This window comes from Phyllobates terribilis, unplaced genomic scaffold (assembly GCF_046119375.1).
Source record: "Phyllobates terribilis strain yellow unplaced genomic scaffold, ASM4611937v1 Scaffold_231__1_contigs__length_3143052, whole genome shotgun sequence".
NCBI lineage: Eukaryota > Metazoa > Chordata > Amphibia > Anura > Dendrobatidae > Phyllobates > Phyllobates terribilis.
The window spans coordinates 1,227,932-1,253,211 of NW_027362991.1; the positions used below are offsets into that span (position 1 = coordinate 1,227,932).

Below are 25,280 nucleotides of genomic sequence, written 5' to 3' on the forward strand. Positions count from 1 at the left end.
CCGTACAATCCTTTTTGGGAGTTTTCAAGTTTCATGTTAAAATGAGTAGAGGACTCTTAGAATGCTCATCTTGATATCAGGACTACATACCCCTTCTGATGTATATTTTCAAAGTAAGTACATCAGTCTCAGTAGCTCTAAAAGATCTATTTAATAATCTATACAGTTTGTGTTGTAAAACTTGATAGATCTGCTGTGACCAATATGCTCTAATAATATTTTTGGTGGATCATTACCTGGAAGTCAAATACCGTATTTTTCGAACTATAAGACGCACCCGACCCACCCCAAATTTTGGGGTGGAAAATAGGAAAAAATATTTTTTTATAAGATTGAGGTCCGTCTCATAGTTCGAATAGATATCTTACCTGGGTACAGCAGAGCGGGGGTCACAGGAGGCATGTTCCCTCAGGAAGCTGGCGGTGGCAGAAGTAGAGCAATGCTGCGGGCTCTGAGTGGGAGAAGGGGGTGCCCCAGCAGCGGGGGGTTGCGGTGGTGGAGCGGGATCGCAGGAAGCAGGGTCCCTCCCTCAGGAACCCAGCTGCGGTGGCAGAATCAGTGAGATGCTGCAGGGCCGTTGTCGGTGGTGAGGCAGAGGGGAGTGCATTGCTTTTCCGACTGCCATCTTCCTGAATCCATGGTCTACTGGGAAATGGCCACCCGAGTCAGCGCATGCACAGACTAGGATCTTGGCTGTCATCTCCCTGAGGCTCATGGCTTCAGGAAGATGGCCGCCGGAGGTGGTGCTTGCGTGGTTGAGATCTCATCTGGGCCGAGATCCCAGTCTGCGCATGTGGTGCATGGCTTCAGGAAAGAGTCCGCCGGGAAAGCCCTGCTTGACCACCGATACGGAGCCCGCACAACACAACACTTCTGGTGCTGCCGGGTTCCTGAGGGAGGGACCCTGCTTCCTGCGATCCCGCTCCACCACCACCACAACTCCCTGGTCCGCTACATTCGGACTATAAGACGCACCCCCCATTTTCCTCCCAAATTTGGGGGGGGGGTGGAGTGCGTCTTATGGTCCGAAAAATTTGGTTAACATGTGTATCTACCAATTTTACTTTATAGCTAGGAATATATATTCGGTATTGTCAGTGGAAAAAACGCCACATGAATTAGACGAACTGTGATGTCACTTGCCCCCGCAGAGCCCCTTTCCTGCCCCAGCTACGCCCCTTTTTGTCGGAGCTAAGAGAAACTTCCGTGAAAATGGTAAAAGTTGCAGAATTTTTGCACAGTTCCAAATTGCACAAAAATTTTAGTGACTTTTCAAAGCAATTTTTGCCAGAATTTGGATGAATCAGAGAACATGAATGTGAACTCAGCTGAAAGATGTAGACATAGAACGTGTCTTTAATGATGACTCTGGCGGTGAATAACATCAAACAGCAGCTGCTATTTTTTATTGTATAGCTTCATTTTACGTAAGCAAAAATACACTGTAATATCATTGGAATATATTTATAAGTGGATCTTTATGGACAGTGAGTGAAAACATTTATCGGATTGGTCATTTCATCATTATACAATCAAATACAAAGGATTTATTTTTTCACAACTGGTTTGTTTCTTCTGAGGACATTGGAGAAGTTAAATTATCAAGTTCACCGGACTCTGAAAGAAAGGAAAAAAAGTCAGATTGAGTGATATATGTTACTGGGAATACTGGTTTGTAGATTATAATTCTTATGATTTAGTCATCAGGACAGACATCTTTAAACTTCTGCATCTTACCGATGTCCTAGAATGTCAAATTGCATCTTGAAATGGCAATCGTGAATTTGGACTTTTTTATAGGGGTTGCATGCTGCAAGTGACTACGGAATTCGGATCACGCGCACCCATATAAGTCTATGGGTGCATCTGAAATATCGGCCTGCACTCGAATGTCATCTGAGTGCAGTCTGATGTACACTCACAGAGACAATGGAGAAGATAGAGAAATTAAGTTCTCTGTCTTCTCCGCACCTGGGCTGAAATTCTCTCAAGCAAAAGAATCGGAGCACACTCAGATGACACTCGGATCAAGCTCTGACAGCGTTTGAGCCAAGTGTCATCAGTATGATCGGCCTGATTCTCTCGCATGAAAGATTATACAGCAGTGTGAGCTAACCGTTAAAGGGTTTTTATAGGTTAACATTTTTTGACATAGGCATCCTGTGAGTAAAAAAATGGAAAATCAGCTTATTCCCTGCCACTGCAGCCCTGTCTCTTTGCCACGACTGCAGCTCATGACCACTGCAGTCAATCACTGGGTCCAGCAGTCTGTATTGGGGGGCACTGTGGGGGGGTATAATTTGGAATGGACTGTTGGGCATCGTGGTACTGTGGGGCTGGCATCATGTGGAAAGGCCACTGTGGGGGCATCATAATGTGTGTGTGGTGTGACTTGGGCATCTTACTATGTGGTGGGAATGCACTGTGGGAGCATCATAGTGTGAGTGTGTGTGTGTGTGTGGTACTGTGGGGGCATCATACTGTGTGTGGGGCAATGTACTGTGGGGGCATCATACTGTGGGTGAGATTGACTATGATGCATCATACTGCGTGAGGGAATGCACTGTTGGGACATCATACTGTGTGGATGGAGCACTTTGTGGCATGAGGGTCAATTGTGTAGCTAAATAAAAAAAATAGGTATCTCTTTCCCCCTAAATCACCCCCGCCCTCAACAATGGCCAAAACAATGTGTCACTGCCATTGCAATTGTCTGTGGCTCATGAGAAATAATGTTACCATCAGTAGCATCTAGCAGAGCATATCCTTAGGTAAGTTGTGTATAGGATGACTGTGTATAGGGTGATTTAAGCCTTTTCCCTAATTTGGGCTAGACAGAACATTGTACAGAGCTGTACTTACCTTTCAGATGTAAATATGTTAAAAATTCAATCAGCGTACGCAGGACTTTCTCATCGGACACAGGTCTAAAAAAGTTTCCTGGAAAACATAAAAAAAATATTAAAATGCGCGTGTCCTATGTAAGGAAAGGCTTAGAGATGTGGCTGTGCTTTTTATGTTCTCCCTTTGGCTTCTCCATGCAGGGACCGTCCACTGGACTCTTTTCCTCTTGTCCGGACTCTTCTCTCCAAGCCCAGCTTATAATGCAAACTTTGCTTTCGTAGGCAATGCAGCAGCATTTTATCATCACACAAAGTTCTCTGCTTTCATCCCTTTTTTTAGTTGATCAGTTTCCTGTGTTCTCATCTCATCACACATGAGGCTCTCTATTTTGGCGCTAATGTCATTCATTCATGTAATGTCCATTCATCCTCTATAGGATTGCCAGTAAAACCTTAGAGGGGTTGTCCACTACTAGGACAACGTATTCTTCATCTAAATGTTTGGCTCTGATAAAATAAAAAAGCCTATACTCACCTCCAGTGCCGGCGCTGTTCCAGCGGTGTCAGCACTCATGGTCACGGGGCTCTCGTGCGGTTGTATGACACGTACCCGGTGCCCAATCAGTATTGGCGTCACTGTCCCCGCTTTCTTACGGATTGAACATAAAGAGGACGTGAGATATCAATGGCAGACTGGACTTCTTCTTCATGTTCAAAATGTCCGAAGGCGGACGAGAGCCCGGGAATGCAAGTGCCGACACCGCTGGAACGGCGCCGACACGGGAGGTTAGTAGAAGCATTTTTACTTTATCGGGGCAAAACATTTAGATCAAGGAGGGGTTGTCCTAGTAGTGGACAACCCCTGTAACGCAACATTCAGCAGTCCCATTAAGAAAGGGTGGAGGGCAGGTCGCTTATGTGTTCTGCCTCTACACCCTTACATGGACAAAAGTTCCTCAATTTGCCGGTTGGTCTAGATCCCCTCTGTTGGACCACGACTAATAAGTAGGTAGGAGATAATTTATGGGGGCAGCATGGTGTCTAGCACTGTTAGCTTTGTGGCCTCCTGGGTTAAACAAGTTCTCCAGGACTTTAACATTGATGGCTTATCCCTAGGATAGGTCATCAATGTCTGATTGGTGGCGGTGCAACACCCAGCACCCCCGCCGATCAGCTGTTCCCGGTGTCGGTGGTGGCTGGAAGTGCACAGAGCTCCGTCCACTGTATAGTGCCTGCTGCCTGGTACAAACCAGTAGGTGGAGGATGTGCAGTACCCAGTAGCGGCCACTAGTCAATCGGAGCCGTGCTGTGCAGCTCTGCAACTGAGCAGTTCCAGCCAAAAGCGGAACAGCTGACCGGCAGGAGGTGCCGGTTCCTCACCTCCACTGATCAGACATTGATGACCTATTAAAAAATCCCTCAATTTTCAAAAGGAATTTTTAACAACAAGTTGATTATTTTTTCAAGCAATTTTAACCATTCGTGATGTTTAGAACTCCTCTTTAACTTATATCTGTACAAATCATAATGTTTTTGTAACCGGTCCTGGATAATATAAATACTATTATTAATATCAATTGTTAATGCTCCTCTGCAATCTACAGAGAATACCAGCTTATAATATATACACATATAAAATATATAAATTAATGAACTAATGTATTTTATGTTTCAAAATCTATGAAAATTCTAAATGCAATAATAACCTGACATGGAATAAAACAAATGGCATCTGGATCTTATTTCTTAATTGTAGACAAATAATCCAATTGTATCTCCCATCGCTGGGGTCACATTCAGGTTAAATATTGTACATACTTCCCAATTGTATTTCAACATTTTAATGATTCCATCATGTTTAAACTGCAATAATCATTAACTTGGCTCCAACTTTCTTTAAGTCTACGTATGCTGGGACGGGGCTTTATGTTAGGGAGTACCGGTGTCACACTGGTGCCGGACGTACAGTAATAATCTGATACTGTAGTACAATAATAGTAAAATAATGCAAAAACAATAGGAAACGAGAGGGAATACGGATTATAATAATCGTCATACTATATTTTATATATATATATAGCTAATTAATATATTAATGTCTCTCTATGTATAGGCTAGCCATAAAGTATATATCAACCTTTTAAAGGGAAATTTGTCAGCAGGTTTTTGCCAGCCTAATCTAAAAGCAACATGATACAGGGGCAGAGATCCTGATTCCAGCGATGTGTCACTTACTGGGCTGCTAGTTGTAGCAATGATATCCTGCTGATGAAATAGTGATTTTATCACTACAGGATTAGTAAACCTGCTGCCATGTAATCCTCCATATTCATGAGCTCTGTATAACCCCGCCCCCACCAGTGACTGACAGCTTTCTGCCTATGCACAGTGTACACAGAGAGCTGCCAATCAGTGTTGTGGGCGGGGTTCTACAGAGCTCAGAATTCCAATCAGTGGTGTGGGCGGGATTATGCAGAGCTCATCATTCCAATCAGTGGTGTGGGCGGGGTTATACAAATCTCAGCATTCCAATCAGTGGTGTGGGCGGGGTTATACAAAGCTCAGCATTAGAGAACCGCTAGATCTGCAGCAGAGAAAACATGGATTGTGTCAAAATGACAGCAAGCAGCCCAGTAAGTGACACATCCCGGGAATCAGGGTCTCTGCCCCTATATCATGCTGCTCTCAGATTACATAGCAAATACCTGGTTCAGAGAACTCTTAGATCTGCAGCAGATAAATCAGAGATTTTATCCAAACTGCAGCAAGCAGCCCAGTAAGTGACACATCGCTGGCATCAGGGTCTCTGCCCCTACATCATGCTACTCTGAGATGGGGTAGCAAACACCTGGTGACAGATTCCCTTTAATAGCTTTTTATTGGTTATTTATGGCTGCCACTAGGGGGAGCATAGAAGCTTTGCATTCTATTGTTTACCATAGAAATGTATGCAGCAAGTTTGTAAGCTCCCTCTATTGGTGACTGCTATAGGCCAGAAATTTAGTATTAAAGGGATTTCTGAAACCGGAAAACTCCTTTTTCCCAGCTGCAGTTTGTTTAAGAAACAAACTTTTATTGACTCACCCTCCCCAGGTCCAGTCTCCACTACTGCTCCGGATGTCTGTTAATGTCTGCAACACATCGACAGCAATACAGCCAATAACAGAAGCTCAGAGCCTGATTGGCTGCAGCGCTGTGTAAATGACAAAAAACACAGCAGCAGCGGCAGAGACTCAGTGCAGGACCTGGGGAGGGTAAGTAGAGAAAAGTTTTTAAAAAAATAAAAGAAAACAAGCAACAGCTTGGGGAAAGGGGTTTTCTGAAACTGGAAAACCCCTTAAACCTCTGCAGAAATCTGGACTTTTGTATTAGAAAAATTGAGCTCCAACCACAATAAAATGAATCTGTACATAACTGTGGAACAATTAATGGTGTCCAAGGGTGGAAATTCATCTTAAAGAGGACCTGTCACCGGGTCAAAAGTGGCCAGTTTTTGCTCTTATTTTAAAAAAAAGAATATTTGGGAGATCTGGAATAAAAATTGGTCACTTTTGACCGGTGACAGGTCCTCCGTGAGGACTCGCGAGCAATTAAAGTGATCCTTCACTAATGCTGTTTCTAACAGGACACAAACTTTCTTTTTACTGAATATATCATTCACATAGACACAAATTTCCTGATCATTGCTGGTTTCTTGGGTCTCGTACACAAAGAAATGCTGTATATTATTGTAGACACGGCTTTTATATGTTGTCTCCATAAAGGCATTGTATTTTCCATACAATTACCGTAAATGAAAGAGTTTTCCATCATTTTCAGTTTTTCTCAATATAGTTTTTATTATGATTATTATTATTAATTTGCAGGTTTGGGCAATATTATTAGTAATAGTAATTTTCAGTTTTTCTCAATATATTTTTATATTAATAATATTTAAATGTATGATTATTATTAATAATAGTTTATTATTCCTAATAATTTTCACGTTTCACAATCTTATTATGAATCATAATTTTCAGTTTATCTCAATTTATTATTCATAATAATTATTAGCATTTTTTTAAGCTATGATATAACATGTTATAAATACACGATCAAAATGAAAATGATTAAATAAAATAATACTGAAGAATTACATAATATACTAGTAAATAATTATATTGGGACAAAAATGATGACATAATAGTACTACTACTACTAATATAATAATAATAATAATAATAATAATTAATAATCAACATTTTCATTAATGTCAATAATAATAATAACAATGATTATTAGTTTATTGTTAATAATAAAAAATGCATAATAATAATAGTTATTATTAATAACATTAATGAAAGTGATTATTAATAGTTTATATTATTAATTCTTATTGTTATTCATTTTTTGTCCCAATATAACTATCTATTTACTAGTATATTACGTATTTCTTTATTATTTTATGTAATCATTTTCAGTTTGATCATGCATTTATAAAATGTTAGATCATAGCAAAAAAGAACTGCAACCGAAGTAAATTAACCATTAGTGTAATAATATAACTAAATCCTGACTTGCTCCAAGGAAAATGCACATTTACATTCATTTTATTAATACAGCTATGGAGATTATGATCACATTGCCGAAATTGGATTAAAATTCCATGTATTTAACACTTACATCTTACGGGTAAGAGAAGCAGAATTATGGTTGATGTGGTTTTATTGGCAGCCACTAGGTGGCAGTAGTTAGCTTTCATTCATTTTTGATTTCCAACCAATCTGCGACAATATAATTAGAGCGCACATTACCTGACTTTACATCCTCTTCTATCTGGAGCTCACGTTTCCCAGCTAATCCATGTTTGTCATTGAAAGATCTGTGGTTATCTACGGCATCTGGTAAATAAATCAATTGTTGCAGTTACTTCGGATGGTTTCTGAATATTATGGATGTGTCATGTCGTTTTATAAACATAAAGGTGAATGGTTGGAATGCACATTACTAGTACAAGAGAAGGCACAGATCTGCAAACATAAAAAAGTATTATTTATTAGGATACAATGAATGTCCACTCAAACTCTGAATGTTTATGGAGGCTGCATGTACTGAAGCTTGACTTTGTTCAGGTGATCTTCAGTATGAGACACACACTCGGTAGTTTTGGTAAGTGGAGATCCTCAGGGGTGTAACTTATACCAATCACACTTTCGTTACCTACCCTATAAATAGGCAGTCATTGTATATTTTTGAGGAAAAATACACTTTAAGGAAATCCTTTATACATGACAGTCTCATATTTGTGGAGCTGTCCCGGGAGGTAGGGGTTGTGTCCCCCCTGCCTTCAACTGTATCTGTGTGATGAGAACACAGATACAGTGGAATACAATGGTGGACAAGGAGCCAACAGATCCCTGCTTCACCATTTCTAGAAACTGAAGATCCTACAAAAACATTCAGGTCAAGTGACCTGAGGGTCTGGATAGGTCCTTCAGACTCTACCTAAACTAGCAGCAGAGGCCAGTAACAGCAGGGATGTGATGCTTGTGTGGGGGCATCATACTGTGTGGGGGAACTGTGAGGGGCATCATACTGTGCATACCAAGAAGCAAGGTTAAAGGGATGCTCTGAAACCAATATCGATTTTCATTCTAAATGTATATCTATATCTAATCTCTTTTGTAATATACTTTAAATAAAAAGTCCCTATCATTCTCTTTAACGGCTTTATATATATTTTTTTACCTACCTCCGTTTTTATGACACTTTATTTGATTATCTACTGTGCATACTGGGATATTCAAAAGGGATGTCATCAGGGAGCAGAGGCTTCGGTCACTGCCACAGCCTCTGTCCTCACCGTGAAACGAAGCATTATCAGTGATGTACGTTTCAGGGGCTGGGCTAGCCCCTTCTATACTGAGCATGTGTCGGTTCTCAATTCCAATGTATGCTAAGTACGAGCTCACTTGACACTGTGTGGTGTTACTTTCAATGCACAGTGACAGTGCGCTCCCTCACCAGTTCTAATGAGAAGTGACGAGCCGGCAAGAGAGTGTAAGGTCAGTGTGCATTATAAGAAGAGAACCCGGTAACCAGAAAAAGCCGAGACCAGAACAGATGTCACTTTTGGGGGCGGGGCTGATCTCTGTTGGCTGCTTTCTCTCCTTACAATATCCACTAGCAGTGCGCTCTCTTGCCGGTACACTCTTCACTTCTCATTAGAGAAGTTTTTGTTTACTTTTGTTTTCCGGTTGTTTTTTTCACTCCATTGAATAATGAAAAAACCCCTAGAGGCAAAAAGCTTCAAAAAACATCCAGTCGCCTTCCGTGTGTCTTTTGAGCTTTCCCATTGACTTGTATTGTAAAGTACAGAACATTTTCCGAGTGGAAAGAATGGACATGTTACTACTTTTATCCGATTGGCGTTTTTAGAAACCTGAAGTGGTTATAAAACGTTCGAAAACCTGAACATATGAACTGCGAGTTGTTTTTACGTAGAAATGCAAATGTTCTTTCTTTTGATCATTTTTTCATAGGTCTTTCAGGCGGTTTCCGCCGCAGAAAAAGAAATCATGTGCACATAGCCATTAAGTTCTTTTGGAAAATAAAAATCCCACCCCCCCAAAAAAAAAAATTATAATTTTTGAGGATTTGGAAGTTTATTGCCACAACATCTGCATCTCCTAAAAAAAGCTTAGCAAAAATTGAAAATGAAAAAAACAAAATAACCCACTATACTCACCTCCACTGACGGGTTGAGACTGTCAGAGCACCAGGAAAAAGAGCCACAGAAACGCCAGAGGAGATCAGTACAGAATATTTCTTTTGTTTTATCCAAAGCAGCAAATCTATAGAAAATTCTGCACCAAAATCCAAACAATTTCTGAAGATTTTATGCCTCTTTTTATTTTTTTTTGTTATTTTTGCTTTTAGAAAATTGCGCATTTACAGTTATGGATTTAGGATACATTTTTTACATTTTACAGAAATGGGATAAAGATATATTTTTCCACCTCTAATAGCCTTTTAATTGGGAATTATTAGTCGTGAAAGAGTCTTTCCAGGTTTTATGTAAAGTAAGTTTAAGTATTTTATTATCTTCTATTCTGGTTTTGAATTTTAAGGATTACTTATTTAAAGGTACGCTCACATAAACATGGGGGACTCTTCTTTTCCCATTGAAATGGGAATTTTCTTAACCAGTAAAAGATGATCAATACTACCTGAAATAAAGGATGATGGCTATTAGCCAGTCTAACCAAGCTGGCATCTGGCAATACCAGACCCACATTACGCCACTTTCATTCCGTTAATTAAAACGAGTGCAGAATCACTACCGGAGATTCAATTGAGTGATATAAAACAGGAAAATTAAGTGCTAGACCATTTATAAGGGATAATTCTGCAATTTTAACCCCAATTTTTGTTTTTTTACAGCCACATCCATATGTCACTGTCTAGATGCACAGCAGAAACTACTGCATGGATATGTGTGTAAATAAATTGACATAGTATTTCCTATCCTATCATGTCTTGATATGTCCCATATATTAAAATGTTTCATCTCCATTCTCAAAAAAACTGATTTTATTGCTCAGTGCCTAGGTTACCGGCCACCACTGCAATCTTGCTGCTGTGACCTAACATGCACAGTCCTTATGAGCCCATTCCAATAGAGCTTGTAAGCACTATCCTGAACGCAGGCTAGGATCACTGGAACATGACGTTAGCGCCTGATCCCAGCTAGCTTCAGGGCTTCTATATGACAGCACTGAGAGTGCAAGTTGTGCAACAATGCTGCTAGATAGATCTATCAATCAAGCTGGAGAACCTGCCCAACTGTCAGTCAATAGAACCTGCCCCCGGCAAGCAGGAGGCAGTGGAGCAGAACGCACATACCAAAGAGCATGAGACAAATCCTTTAATCTAGATGCAGTGCTTCTATATAGCAGCATTGAGAGTGCAAGTTGTGCAACAATGCTGCTAGTTGGATCTGTCAATCAAGCGGGAGAACCTGCCCAACTGTCAGTCAATAGAACGCGCCCCCGGCAAGCAGGAGGCAGTGGAGCAGAACGCACCTACCGAAGAGCATGAGACAAATCCTTTAATCTAGATTCAGTGCTTCTATATAGCAGCATTGAGAGTGCAAGTTGTGCAACAATGCTGCTAGATAGATCTGTCAATCAAGCTGGAGAACCTGCCCAACTGTCAGTCAATAGAACCCGCCCCCGGCAAGCAGGAGGCAGTGGAGCAGAACTCACCTACCGAAGAGCATGAGACAAATCCTTTAAACTAGATTCAGTGCTTCTATATAGCAGCATTGAGAGTGCAAGTTGTGCAACAATGCTGCTAGATGGATCTGTCAATCAAGCTGGAGAACCTGCCCAACTGTCAGTCAATAGAACGCGCCCCCGGCAAGCAGGAGGCAGTGGAGCAGAACGCACTTACCGAAGAGCATGAGACAAATCCTTTAAACAACTAATTAATAGATCAAGTGGGATCACTGATTGCAATTAATACGTATAGAAACCTGGTCATCTTAGTATTTAAGATTTAATTAAACATGCATGTTTTTCTTAACCCCTTAATACCGGGCGATTCTTTGTTTTTGTCCTCACGCCTTTTCCACCCTTTCTTCTGAGAGACACTTCTTTTGATTCATTTTTTTTTTTATTTTCTCAACATAGCCATTGAGCGAGCTGTAGTTTTTAACGACACTATTCATTTTACCAAATATTCTACTGAAAAATAGTAAAAAAAAATCTAATTGGGTTGAATTGAAATAAAAAAACAGCAATTCTGCTGTTGCTTTTTTTTTGGTCTTCTTTTTACATCATTTATGTTAACCTGGTAACTTTGTTTTATGAGTCAATGTGGTTTACAGTGAAATCAAATCTATTTAGTCTATTGTTTTTTTTTGTTGTTGTTTTAATGTGTAAGAAAAAAAATTAAAACAAATGACTCCATTTTCTGACATCCATAACTTCTCTATTTTTTGGTTGATAGAGTGGTATGGGGTCTTGTTTTTGTGGGGTGAATTGGAATTTTTATTAGTAACATTTTGGGCTCCATAATACTTTTTTATTTATTTTGATTCCATTTTTGAGCAATTAACATGACTAAAAAACAGCAATTTTATTATTTTCATTTTTTTCAATGTTGACATTAACCATACGGGATAAATATTTTTTTTCTATTTTATTAGTTCGGACAATTACGCACACAGCACTACAAAATCTGCATTTTTAACTTTTTTAAATTTTGCTACTTACATTATATTAATAGAGGTAATAAATTAATCAATTCAACTTTTATATTTGTCTTTTTTTATATTTTTTTTACATTTTTTTATTAATTTCTTTCACAGACTTAAATTTATGATTGATTGCCTATACTGTTATATAATTACCAAACCCCTAGGAAGCCCAGCTATACATTAAGTGTGAACATCCTCTGAACATGTATGTCAAATGTTGCCAAACTATCTGCCCATAGGCTCAGTTATGTGTAAAAAAACAAACTTTTCTTTACTTACCCTCACCAGGTCCAGAGCTGTATCTCCGCCTCTGCCTTGATCTCTGTTGAATGGCTGAAGTGCTGTTGATGTGACATCACCACTGCATCTAAACAACAGAGACCAGGGCAGTGGTGGAGACACAGCGCTGGACCTGGGGAGGGTAAGTGAAGCTCAGATTACTTTTTTTTTACACCTAACTGAGCCTGCAGGCAGAAGATTGATGAAAGTGGACAACCTCTTTAACCGAAACATAAAGTTTATTCTTCTATTGTTGGTTGAAAAAAAATCATAGGTCAATCAAATTCAACCTTTCTTGATCAATTATACTTTATCACTAGATTATTTAAAACCCACATTACCATTCGTTATTGAAAAAGCAGTCTCTTTATAAATGTTGATATGCCGTAGTTTCTGTCATTATTACCGTGTGGTCGGCATTCCACAGTCTGACTGCACTGACCGTAAAGAACCCTTTCCTATTTTGATGCTGGATCACCTTTCCTCCTCACTTCTCGAATGTCCCCTAATCCCTTTTAAGTCCCTTTAGAAGGGATATATCGTTGAGAGTTAGAGATGAGCCGATGAGGCAAAATTCTAATTCGCCTGTTATTGTGTTTTTCCCTGGTAATTAAATTTGCATTGAACTCATTCTCTGCCAGTTTAATGTCTCTTATTGTGCTCTGGGGTATCTATAGATCCCAGAGCTAATAAACATAATATATATATATATATATATATATATATATATAAAAAAATCCTTATCCCCCCCCGCCTCCCACCTCTCTGGACCCTCTGCTCCTCATTGCATCTTCTGATCCTCCACCGCTCATGGTGGAATCTTCAGACCTTTCACCTACTGTTCCGGGCTGCCGCCGGAACTCCCTCCCGGAGGGTTCTGCACAAGTGTGCGGGTGGTCAATAGCATAATGATGTCACGATGTGCACTGTGACTTTCCTGTTTGCATGCGCAGAACCATTCTGGGCACTATGACAGCCAATAGTCCTCTGGCACAGTGGGAGAGGCCCAAGGATATCATCATGAACAGCGGGGAATCAGAAGATGCAGCGAGTACTGGACGGGTGGCGGTGAGTATTGGCAGGGCCAGAGAGGTGAGGGGTAAGGTGAGTATAAAGATTTTTATTATTGGCCCACTATACACTGTGTTCCAAATTATTATGCAAATAATATTTTCTCAGATTTTCCCAAATTACCTATATGAATTGCAGTCATTGTAATTTTCCAGTCAAATAACTATTAGAGTACAATTGAAAGTTTTTTGTACAAACTGCCTATGATAACAGTATATTTTAAAAAAAATAAAAAACTCAAACTGCACTCAAAATGCATGTTCCAAATTATTATGCACAGCAGAGTTTTCAACCTTTTCATTTTAATAAAGAACAAAAAAATGGTCATTTTTGAAATTATAAGCATTAGCAGGTTATTACAAACTGAAATGAAACAGTTTTCAACTCAAAGCTTTATTCTAGGTGATGTTACATTAGCACATAGGACCCCTTGTTCGAAAGGAGCTTCTGAACTCTCTTGCCCATTGAATTTGTCAGGTTTTGGATGGTTTCTGCTTCAAATGTTTTGCATGAGGACAGAATACCCTCCCAGAGCTGTTGCTTAGATGTGAACTGCCTCCCGCCATCATAGACACTCCTTTTGATGATGCTCCAGAGGTTCTCAATGGGGTTGAGGTCAGGGGAGCATGGGTGCCACACCATAAGTTTGTCCCCTTTTATGCCCATAGCAGCCAGAGATGCAGATGTGTTATGTGCAGCATGAGATGGGGCATTATCATGCATGAAATGATCTCGATGGTCCAGATGGATGGAGTGGAGGATGGCTGGTTTATGGACACCCCATGCAAACACGGCTACGGCGCTAACAAGGAGGAGGTGGAGTAATGTTTTGGGCTGGAATCATGGGGAGAGAGATTGTCGGCCCTTTTAGGATCCCTGAAGGGGTAAAGATGAACTCCATAATGTATGTTGAGTTTCTCAAACAGCACTTCCTTCCATGGTTCAAGAAGAAGAACAACCGTGCATTCCGCAGCAAGATCATTTTCATGCATGATAATGCCCCATCTCATGCTGCATATAACACATCTGCATCTCTGGCTGCTATGGGCATAAAAGGGGACAAACTTATGGTGTGGCACCCATGCTCCCCTGACCTCAACCCCATTGAGAACCTCTGGAGCATCATCAAAAGGAGTGTCTATGATGGCGGGAGGCAGTTCACATCTAAGCAACAGCTCTGGGAGGGTATTCTGTCCTCATGCTAAACAATTGAAGCAGAAACCATCCAAAACCTGACAAATTCAATGGACGAGAGAGTTCAGAAGCTCCTTTCGAACAAGCGGTCCTATGTGCAAATGTAACATTACCTAGAATAAAGTTTTGAGTTGAAAACTGTTTGATTTCAGTTTGTAATAACCTGCTAATGCTTATAATTTCAAAAATGACCATTTTTTTGTTCTTTATTAAAATGAAAAGGTTGAAAACTCTGCTGTGCATAATAATTTGGAACATGCATTTTGAGCGCAGATTGAGTTTTTTATTTTTTTTTAAATATACTGTTATCATAGGCAGTTTGTACAAAAACCTTTCAATTGTACTTTAATAGTTATTTGACTGGAAAATTACAATGACTGCAATTCATATAGGTAATTTGGGAAAATCTGAGAAAATATTATTTGCATAATAATTTGGAACACAGTGTAGATCAGAAAAATGGCGGCCAGTGGCCGCAATTTTGCTATATCCAAGCGGAAACGAATCACAAAAAATCCGCATTTTGGCAAATATGGATTTTTGTAGAATTCAATTCAACTCAAATTTGTTCGCTGATCTCTATTGAGAACTTTTTGCTACTATAGACAACCTGGTCCATAATTATAAGTTCAAGCTGCAGAATTCCAATGAGGTAGGGATAAAGCTAACTTGGATGGGGTTCCATGACATGAAGTCTTCAAAGCTTCTTTGCATCAGCTTGCTTTATAGCAATGCACATTCATAGCCTGCTCCAAATAATGTTATGACCTTATCAGCTGTCTATACTACTATATACTCCCATTGATAAATCTTTCTAGATTTAGCAGAGGAAGAATTCATACAGATGTTAGGGCTAAGCAATGGCACCACTTACATCAAGGAACGTGCTAGGGTTGGCAAAATAAAGTCACAAGATTTCGTCATTGCTGATGTTCAGGTAAGTGCAATTTTAGGAATTGGAAGATAATCCAATCCTAAAATTCTAACCCCCCAAAAAAATATGCTAATTAGAACTAGTGATGGAAGACAGGAGTATCTTGGCCAATCGGATGATGTTGCTAAGAGCCATCCTCCCGAAATACTGAACAGGTTCATCTCTATTTCTTTATAACCTCTGCTGTTATCATTACACATACAGTTCATATCATTGAGAATGAATAGGTATTTTTGAACCCCCCAAAAAAGATTAACCATAGCAGCGACTAGCTCCAACTAAAGGATTCCCTGATCAACCTTAAAATTGCATATAAACCAAAAATCCATATAAAGCCTACTTTTAGTTTATTTATACCACTGATGAATGTCAATGTCTCTTAAGATGGCTGTAATGCCCCACTATTTGGGAATCATACAGTATTGTATTGTTACGTTGCTATGCAATAAGGTTTGCCTTTTAGAAGTTTGTACTGTCTCTCTCCCTGTTTGTCTTCTCTGCCCTGATGTCGTAACTCCTCCTCCTCCTTTTCTTACTAAATAGTGTATGTCAGTGATGTTAAGAAGCTCATGTCTTTGCATCTCTGGTTCTAAATAGTCTCTTTTACGTACTGTATTTGTGCATAACTACAAGAATTCAACTTGAAAATGGAATCTTCATATGTGAATCTACAGCTATCTGATGAAATCTCTTCGTGTGAGTACTGGTACATAGAAACAGCCAAGAAACTGTGTCTCAAGAGCTTCACACTCGCAGCCTAGTTATGGAGTCAGAATAATGGCCATACACACTTGATATCTTTTGGCCAAACGACAGTGATCTCTCCCAATTCTCCCATACACTGGAATGGCCGGCCGAGTATTTCTATGTTCAGCAGTAAACACAAAATAGCTATACATAATCGATATAGATCCATATTACTGCAAAAATGACCTAAAATTCGGACGGACCATCATACAATACTACTGGAGAATTTCTGCATGACAGAAAAAGTGACGGCCACTAAAGTCCATTTAAGAATTGTGCAAAATATTTTTATTGACACATAAATATAAATTTCATATATATATATACACAAGTAATCAGCAGCAAGGGGACAGATTGATGAAGACAAAAATACATTGTAAAAACATGTGAAACCGTGGCAGCATACAGCTAACCAGAATAATAATCTATCGAGAGCTCAGTTTTATCAGTGGCAGCTCAGCACCACTGATAAAGGTTTCTTCCGAAACGCGCGTCGCGGTGACGCGTACAGTGGTGCTGAGCTGCCAGTGGCTATCCAGGTAATTGCTATGCATAAATATATCTTATAAATGCTTGTTGCACATTGCTTTGCTTAGTACGAGATCTATTACTATGAACCCTGGATTCCATGATTCTATATACATGAGTTAATATTATCATGAGAGTATTATATATATATACACGTTTTGAATATATGAATTATATACACATGTATAAGTGACTCTCGATAGATTATTATTCTGGTTAGCTGTATGCTGCCACGGTTTCACATGTTTTTACATTGTATTTTTGTCTTCATCAATCTGTCCCCTTGCTGCTGATTACTTGAATATATATATATATATCTGAAATTTATATTTATGTGTCAATAAAAATATTTTGTACAATTCTTAAATGGACTTTAGTGGCTGTCACTTTTTCTGTCATGCAGGAATTCTCCAGTATGTTCCCTATCAGCAGCTGATCTCCTCTCCGGATAAAAAGATCTTGAATTCCAACCACCTTTTCCTTATGTTCCCGAAATCTCCTCTGAGGGGGACAGTCTGGAGACCCTTATACACATTAGATAGGCTGATTTTTATCTAGTGTGTACAGCGACCTTTAAAACTGGACATATCTGAGCTATAGTACTGATCATGGAAGGAGACATTTTTCTGTCCAGCTTCTTTGCAGCTTAAAATGGAATGTGACATGGAAGAATGAAAAAAATAAAAAATGTACATATGTAGAGACACCAAATACTAAGTTAATGTCCATTTAAAGCCTAGTAAGTTTCAGTCCCAGAATAAGTATACAATGTAAAGTAATGGTACTGCTTACGTGGTCCTAAGAGATAACCAGCGCTATTCAATGTCCAGCCACGTTTCTCTTTCCCCTGTGAAAACAATCATCGATTATCTAATAAGCTTAATGATATTCATAGATTGTTTAGTTGACCCTGATACCAAATAGTATCCAGACTCATGCTCCTTGGGAGCCAAAATAGTTCAACAATTGCACACTGAAAATACTTTAGCCAGTTGAGAAAAGTTTGGGCAATCTTCAGTAAGGGTTCCTTTGTTTATTGTTACAGCATATATATGTATATCTATCTATATATACAGTACAGACCAAAAGTTTGGACACACCTTCTCATTTAAAGATTTTTCTGTATTTTCATGACTATGAAAATTGTATATTCACACTGAAGGCATCAAAACTATGAATTAACACATGTGGAATTATATACTTAACAAAAAATTGTGAAACAACTGAAAATATGTCTTATATTCTAGGTTCTTCAAAGTAGCCACCTTTTGCTTTGATGACTGCTTTGCACACTCTTGGCATTCTCTTGATGAGCTTCAAGAGGTAGTCACCGAAAATGGTCTTCCAACAATCTTGAAGGAGTTCCCAGAGATGCTTAGCACTTGTTGGCCCTTTTGCCTTCACTCTGAGGTCCAGCTCACCCCAAACCATCTCGATTGGGTTCAGGTCTGGTGACTGTGGAGGCCCGGTCATCTGGCGTAGCACCCCATCACTCTCCTTCTTGGTCAAATAGCCCTTACACAGCCTGGAGGTGTGTTTGGGGTCATTGTCCTGTTGAAAAATAAATGATGGTCCAACTAAACGCAAACCGGATGGAATAGCATGCTGCTGCAAGATGCTGTGGTATCCATGCTGGTTCAGTATGCCTTCAATTATGAATAAATCCCCAACAGTGTCACCAGCAAAGCACCCCCACACCATCACACCTCCTCCTCCATGCTTCACGGTGGGAACCAGGCATGTAGAGTCCATCCGTTCACCTTTTCTGCGTCACACAAAGACACGGTGGTTGGAACCAAAGATCTCAAATTTGGACTCATTAGACCAAAGCACAGATTTCCACTGGTCTAATGTCCATTCCTTGTGTTCTTTAGCCCAAACAAGTCTCTTCTGCTTGTTGCCTGTCCTTAGCAGTGGTTTCCTAGCAGCTATTTTACCATGAAGGCCTGCTGCACAAAGTCTCCTCTTAACAGTTGTTGAAGAGATGTGTCTGCTGCTAGAACTCTGTGTGGCAATGACCTGGTCTCTAATCTGAGCTGCTGTTAACCTGCGATTTCTGAGGCTGGTGACTCGGATAAACTTATCCTCAGAAGCAGAGGTGACTCCTGGTCTTCCTTTCCTGGGGCGGTCCTCATGTGAGCCAGTTTCTTTGTAGCGCTTGATGGTTTTTTCAACTGCACTTGGGGACACTTTCAAAGTTTTCCCAATTTTTCGCACTGACTGACCTTTATTTCTTAAAGTAATGATGGCCACTCATTTTTCTTTACTTAGCTGCTTTTTCTTGCCATAATACCAATTCTAACAGTCTATTCAGTAGGACTATCAGCTGTGTATCCACCAGACTTCTGCACAACACAACTGATGGTCCCAACCCCATTTATAAGGCAAGAAATCCCACTTATTAAACATTACAGGGCACACCTGTGAAGTGAAAACCATTTCCGGTGACTACCTCTTGAAGCTCATCAAGAGAATGCCAAGAGTGTGCAAAGCAGTCGTCAAAGCAAAAGGTGGCTACTTTGAAGAACCTAGAATATAAGACATATTTTCAATTGTTTCACACTTTTTTGTTAAGTATATAATTCCACATGTGTTAATTCATAGTTTTGATGCCTTCAGTGTGAATGTACAATTTTCATAGTCATGAAAATACAGAAAAATCTTTAAATGAGAAGGTGTGTTCAAACTTTTGGTCTGCACTGTACGCATATATATATATATATATATATATATATATATATATATATATATACACATACGGGACATACAAAAAAGACTAGGTATGTGCAGAAACTCGTGCCTGCTGTTCCTCTGGAATCTATATTATACTTATGAAGAAAGGTTTACTAAAACCAGTTTTGTTTTATCTATAGAAGAAATACCTAATATGTTATCTCCATTCCCCACCATTAGAGGTGCTGAAATGTCCTTTCTTCTCACCTCCCAGAATGCATGGTTACCTGCCCTGAGCTGAAAGCCCACCAGTTTGTTTTCCCTGTTTACAATTTGGCAGAAAGGAGAGCAGGAGCAGGGAGACAAAGAGCCCACTTTCATTAGAGAGATAAAAACACGTCCCCCACTTCCTGTAGACAGATTGACACCCCCCACTTCCTGTAGAGCAACAAGACTCGCGCCCACTTCCTATAGAGACAAGTACCCGCCCCACTTCCTGTAGAGACAAAGACCGCCCCACTTCCTGTAGAGACAAAGACCCACCCCCACTTCCTTTGGAGAGATAAACACTTGCCCTCACTTCCTGTAGAGAGAATGATCACCCCCACTTCCTGTAGAGACAAAGGGCCTACTTCCTTTAGAAAGATAAAAGCCGGCTCCCACTTCCTGTAGAAAGAATGACACCCCCCACTTCCTGCAGAGCAATAAAGACCCACCCCCACTTCCTGTAGAGACAAAGATCCCATTTCCTTTAGAGAGATAAAAGCCTGCTAACACTTCCTGTAGAAAAAAAATACACCCCTACTTCCTGCAGAGCAATAAAGACCCACTTCCCGTAGAGACAAAGAGCCCACTTACATTAGAGAGATAAAAACCTGCTACCACTTACTGTAGAGAGAATGACACCCCCACTTCCTGTAGAGACAAAGACCCACCCCACCTTCCTGTAATTCGTCTCTGCTGCTTGAAAGGATTACTCTTGACAACAAGAAGTGGACAAATTAGACAGAAGGGACTAGTGTTCTGCATTTTGGAGTGATTTTTCAGGGGTAAGAAAACATAATTTAAAAATGAAGTGATTTGCAGATTGTCTATTTAGCACATTGTCTGTCAAATGAGATCAAGTTATTTAAAAGTACAGCTACCATTTATAATTGCTTATGATGTGCCGAAAGAGAAAATACACCCCTATGTTGAGCATGGAACCAGAAATGGAGCTGTGGAAACCCTGCATGATGCTGATAGCTCAAGATCAGGGCAGCATTGGCAATAAAAGTATGTTTGCTCAATACATTTTTATGATGAACATTTTACAGATATTTTTAGGATGTGGACAACCCCTAAAACTAGAAGACTAAAAGATCTAAGTCTTATAAGAGAGTTTGGGACAATTTTTTGCACAGTGTGAATTGCAGGGGGTGTATGCACTATTTTCTTCATCCCATAAGGGTAGTGTAGAAAAAGACTAAGCTGATTCATGAGTTTTCTAGGCACTGTGAAAATTGCAAAAAGCCTTACTATTCATGCACAATGTCATGTCCATTTTTGGCACAGATTGAATAATTTGAGTTGAAAAAGATTGTCAAAATTTAATTATAATGTTGTACAAAATCTATAGTAAAAGAAAAATTGGATGGTGTAGTGTAAAAGAAACAAAAACCCATACCACAGCTCAGAACGTAAGAGCTGCAGAACCACCATCACTACCACTGGCACCAGCCGCCCGGGCAGTAGTACTACCAAATACAGACCACAATTGTCCTCCTTTGCCTCTGGCAAGCGTATTAGTTGGGAGGAAACGGGGGTATTGTTGAATATAGTGCACATCACTCATCTTAGTCACAGCATGATAATGTTAACTCTGACAGTGACTCTGTCAGTATTAGTCAGTATTTTGCACAGAATGGTCATCCTGATCACAAATGACTAAGAGAGAGAACTTTTGGACTTTTTTATTTTATTTTACAAAACATGAAAAGTCTATCAGTGGGTTGTTTTATTAAATGGGCTGTTGGTTACTACCAGGTTAGCATCCCTGTCTATAGTGAGGTCACATTAACATTACTAAGGCTATTTTACGTTAAAGAGCTTCAAAATAATTAGGTTAAGCCATAAAAGAGATCTTAGAGCATTGCACAAGTCTTTTCGGGGCAATTGGAGACTTTGCAGTATTGAAATCTATGGCAAATCGATTCGATGCAAAACTACTTTTTTTTAATTTATCAAACCTGGCAGATTTTTATTTCAAAAGATTTGATCATCTCCTTTAACTACTACTGTGTCCCAGGAATCATGACAGTCAGATGGTGCCTCTTTGGCACTATGTCTGCATATTCGTGAGAGATTTTGTCAGTCAGTGTTTGCTATTGTCTACCGCCACTTTAAGTGTGGCCAAGTAGTACCATAATCTCTAATCTTATCTGAAAAATGTCCTGTTAAAATTTGAATGTGATACTCCACATCCTTAGCAATGATAGTATAGACGAAAACTCATTCATTTAAAGAGGTTGTCCACTACTCTGATATCTATCCTTACAAAGGTTCATCAATGTGGAATATAAGATCAGTGGCGGTCCAAAAGCAGACACCCCCACAATCATCTGTAAACAATTTACAGAGCTGGAACAGCACAGCGCCGTACACTGTAGTGGCAGTTCTTGGTACTGCAGCTCAGCTCCAATTCATTTCAGTAGGACTTGAGCTGCAGTACCTGAGATCGGTCACAGTAACGTGTACGGAGCTGTGATATTGTGCTTTGTACACTGTTAACAGCTGACTGGTTGTGATATCATATCAGATTTTGGGCCGCCACTAATCTGATATTGATGGCTTATACCATGTATGGGTCATCAAAATTGAAATAGTAGACAACCCTTTTAAATGAACGAGCTTTCATCTATAATACCAATGCTAAGGATAGGGGTTAATTTAAAAATCTTTCTTAAAAATCACAATTAGGCCACGTTCATACGTTCAGTATTTGGTCAGTATTTTCCATCAGTATTTGTAAGGCAAAACCAGGAGAGGAGCAATCAGAGGAACAGTATAATAGAAACACGTCACCACTTCTGTATTTTTCACCCCCTACTGGTTTTGGCTTGCAAATACTGATATTAAAAAAACTCACCAAATACTCATCGTGTGAACGCGGCCTTATAATAAATATCTAAAAAAATAACTAAAAAGCTTCATCAATTAGGAGAAACTTTTCTATAATGCACATTCATGACCCTAGCCATACATAAAAAGTCTATGCCATCACAGATACCCATATACACTAATAATGCCCATGCCCTCATGCTCTCACATTTAATTGGCACATCCTTTGGGTCAGGAGAAGAATTATTATTTGGTTTGTAAATTATATATTAGAAAATATACTTACGGTTAAGACTAGTCCAAATGTCTGTGAGATAGTGGCACATAATATTAAAGATACGAACAGGAGACCTGTGCACTTTTCCATCTGGATGAACATAGTAGAAGAAAACAAAAAACGTCTAAGTAACAAAGGAAAAGGACACAATACTCAAAAAGTATAAATCTCACTGTAAATGTAGGTTCAAACAATGATTGAATGAAATCGATTCCCTTTTAACAAGAAGGCAAAAAAACATTTTAAATATAAAGACATATAAGCAGAAATGTACCAAGAATGGTCTTAACCGGGGAAAAAATTCAACTTGGTGCCCTCTCAACTTATAACTTTATAAGTCTCCACTTTGGCTCCCAGTATCTAAGGCACATGTTCCTCCAGCCACCTTATTACCCCTGGCTAGTGTACACTACTTTGTAAAATTACAAATGACAGTATCTATATTTTTATATAATACGCTCAATTTTATATGTTAGAATTAAGTCAAGGGTTTGTTCAGAAATCTTCAGGTCACGTCAAACTCTTTTGTGCCCTTGTTGAATGTGCTTGACCTAAAATGTCACTGCTCTTGAACATCTAGTATCATCAAGGATGACAGCATAAAGCATCTTATCCAATATTTCACATAAAATAAATCAGCTATGTTAAAATCTTGCACAAATATATGTAATATAATTGCACTATTTAGTGTGTATAGCAAAGGGAACGTCATTTACTGAAGAAAATCAACAATTAAAATATTGTTCTAGAAAAGGGAGTTATAATTGTATTAAACATCTTGAAAATACATAGAAAGAAAGCAAAAAGAAAGAAAGAATGAGAGAGAAAGAAAGAAGGAAAAGGAGAGAGAGAAAGGAAGAGAGAAAGAAATAAAGAGAGAGGAATAGAAAAGGAGGGAGAGCAAGAAAGAGAGAGAGAAAGAGTGAGAAAGAAAAAGAGAGAAAGAGAGAGAGAAGGAAAAAGTGAAAGAAAAAAAGAGTGAGAGAAAGAGAAAAAGAAAGAGAGAAAGTAAGAAAGAAAAAGCAAAATGCAAAGAAAAATACAAATAAATTACAAATATTGTTCTATAAAAGTAAGTTAGAACTGTATTACACATCTTGACCATACATAGAGAGAAAGAGAGAAAAAGAAAAAAATGAAGTAAAAAAATAAATGACAAATATTGTTCTATAAAAATAAGTTATAACTGTACTATAAATCTTGAATATACATAGAAAAAAAAGAGAGTAAAGAAAGAATGACAGAGAAAAGATGAGAGAAAGAAAGAAATGGAAAGAAGGATAAAGAAAGAAAAGTAGAGAAAGAAGGAAAGAAAAGATAGGAAAAAATAAGACCAATATTGCTCTATAAAAGTAAGTTATAACTGTATTCTGTATAAGTGTATCAAGCTGTATGTTTGAATATACATAGAAAGAGGAAAGAAAGAAAGAAAGAGAAAGAAATGAGAGAGAAAGAATGAGAGAAAGAAAGAAGGAAAGAAAGAAAGAAAAAAGCAAAGAAGAATAAAAAATAAATCACAAATATTGTTCTATAAAATTAAGCTACAACTGTATTACATATCTTGGACACAAAGAAATAAAGAATGAGAAAGAAAGGACAAGAGAAAGAAAGGAAAGAGAAAAAGAAAGAAAAAAGTAAGAAAAAAAGAGAAGAAAAGGAAAAAGGAGAAGAAACAGAAAGAAAGAAAGAAGTAAGAAAAGAAAAAGAAAAAATAGAATAGTAGAATGAAAAGAGAAGAATGAAAATGCAAAAAGAAGGAATGACTAAACTTGGAAATAAATAATCTGAAGCACACATAATATAAAATAAAAAGTAGCAATGATATTGAAAGAGCAGACAGACCTTGATGTGACTTGCGGCTCTGTGTCTGCAGCTTCTCTGTCTGGTGTCTTGCAGTGGAGGGCTACCGGTGCTTCCAGCTGGCATACAGAAGGAGTTATGCTCTGCAGACTTGTCCAAGAAAAATCTCAGCAGGAATCTCAGTGCATTGTAGGACAGGCAGGTCTCCCCTGGGCGTTTGTTGTATCTGCTGTGGGGATTGGCTATTTATGGTCGGCACCAGGATCATATGGACCGCTCTCCCTCCCTGAGGGCGCATGTGATGGAGTCAGACGTCACTGGATCATTTCCACTCCACAAGTCACTGCATTAAGGGAGGGCAAAAATTACTGCAATTCAATTAAAGGTACTTTGAAGCAATATGAAGGCAAAAGACAGATAACAGCCCTGGCAATTACCTGTGATTATGGCATGGGTGGACAGTTTGTACCAGTCCAAGAAGCTTCATCCTACTTGCCTCCTCTTCTTTGGCCACTTCCTTCTATACACACAAGATAATGAATGGGGACATTATATTACTCTGCCTCTGGTTATATAAATTTAAATATGTTTAAG

General features: G+C 39.0%; 1 protein-coding gene across 1 annotated transcript; it reads right to left on the minus strand.

Moving 5' to 3' along the window:
* Positions 1–1,375: 1,375 nt before the first annotated feature.
* LOC141215230 (galanin peptides-like) lies at positions 1,376–24,940 on the minus strand. The gene is made up of 6 exons (XM_073665555.1): positions 24,729–24,940; positions 22,896–22,976; positions 17,630–17,684; positions 7,637–7,723; positions 2,863–2,940; positions 1,376–1,617 (listed from the first exon to the last, which is right to left on the minus strand). Exons 1-6 carry the CDS (start codon positions 24,810–24,812, stop codon positions 1,556–1,558), a joined length of 447 nt encoding a protein of 148 aa, XP_073521656.1. The 5' UTR covers positions 24,813–24,940; the 3' UTR covers positions 1,376–1,555.
* Between the last annotated feature and the right edge of the window lie 340 nt (positions 24,941–25,280).

Coding starts and splice junctions, on each gene's coding strand:
- LOC141215230 (XM_073665555.1), bottom strand. CDS start 24,812: ATGCCAGCTGGAAGCACCGGTAGCCCTCCACTGCAAGACACCAGACAG. Junction 7,724..17,629: donor TGGTTATCTCTTAGGACCAC/GTAAGCAGTACC, acceptor TTTATTTACCAG/ATGCCGTAGATAACCACAGA. Junction 2,941..7,636: donor AGAAGAGGATGTAAAGTCAG/GTAATGTGCGCT, acceptor TATGTTTTCCAG/GAAACTTTTTTAGACCTGTG.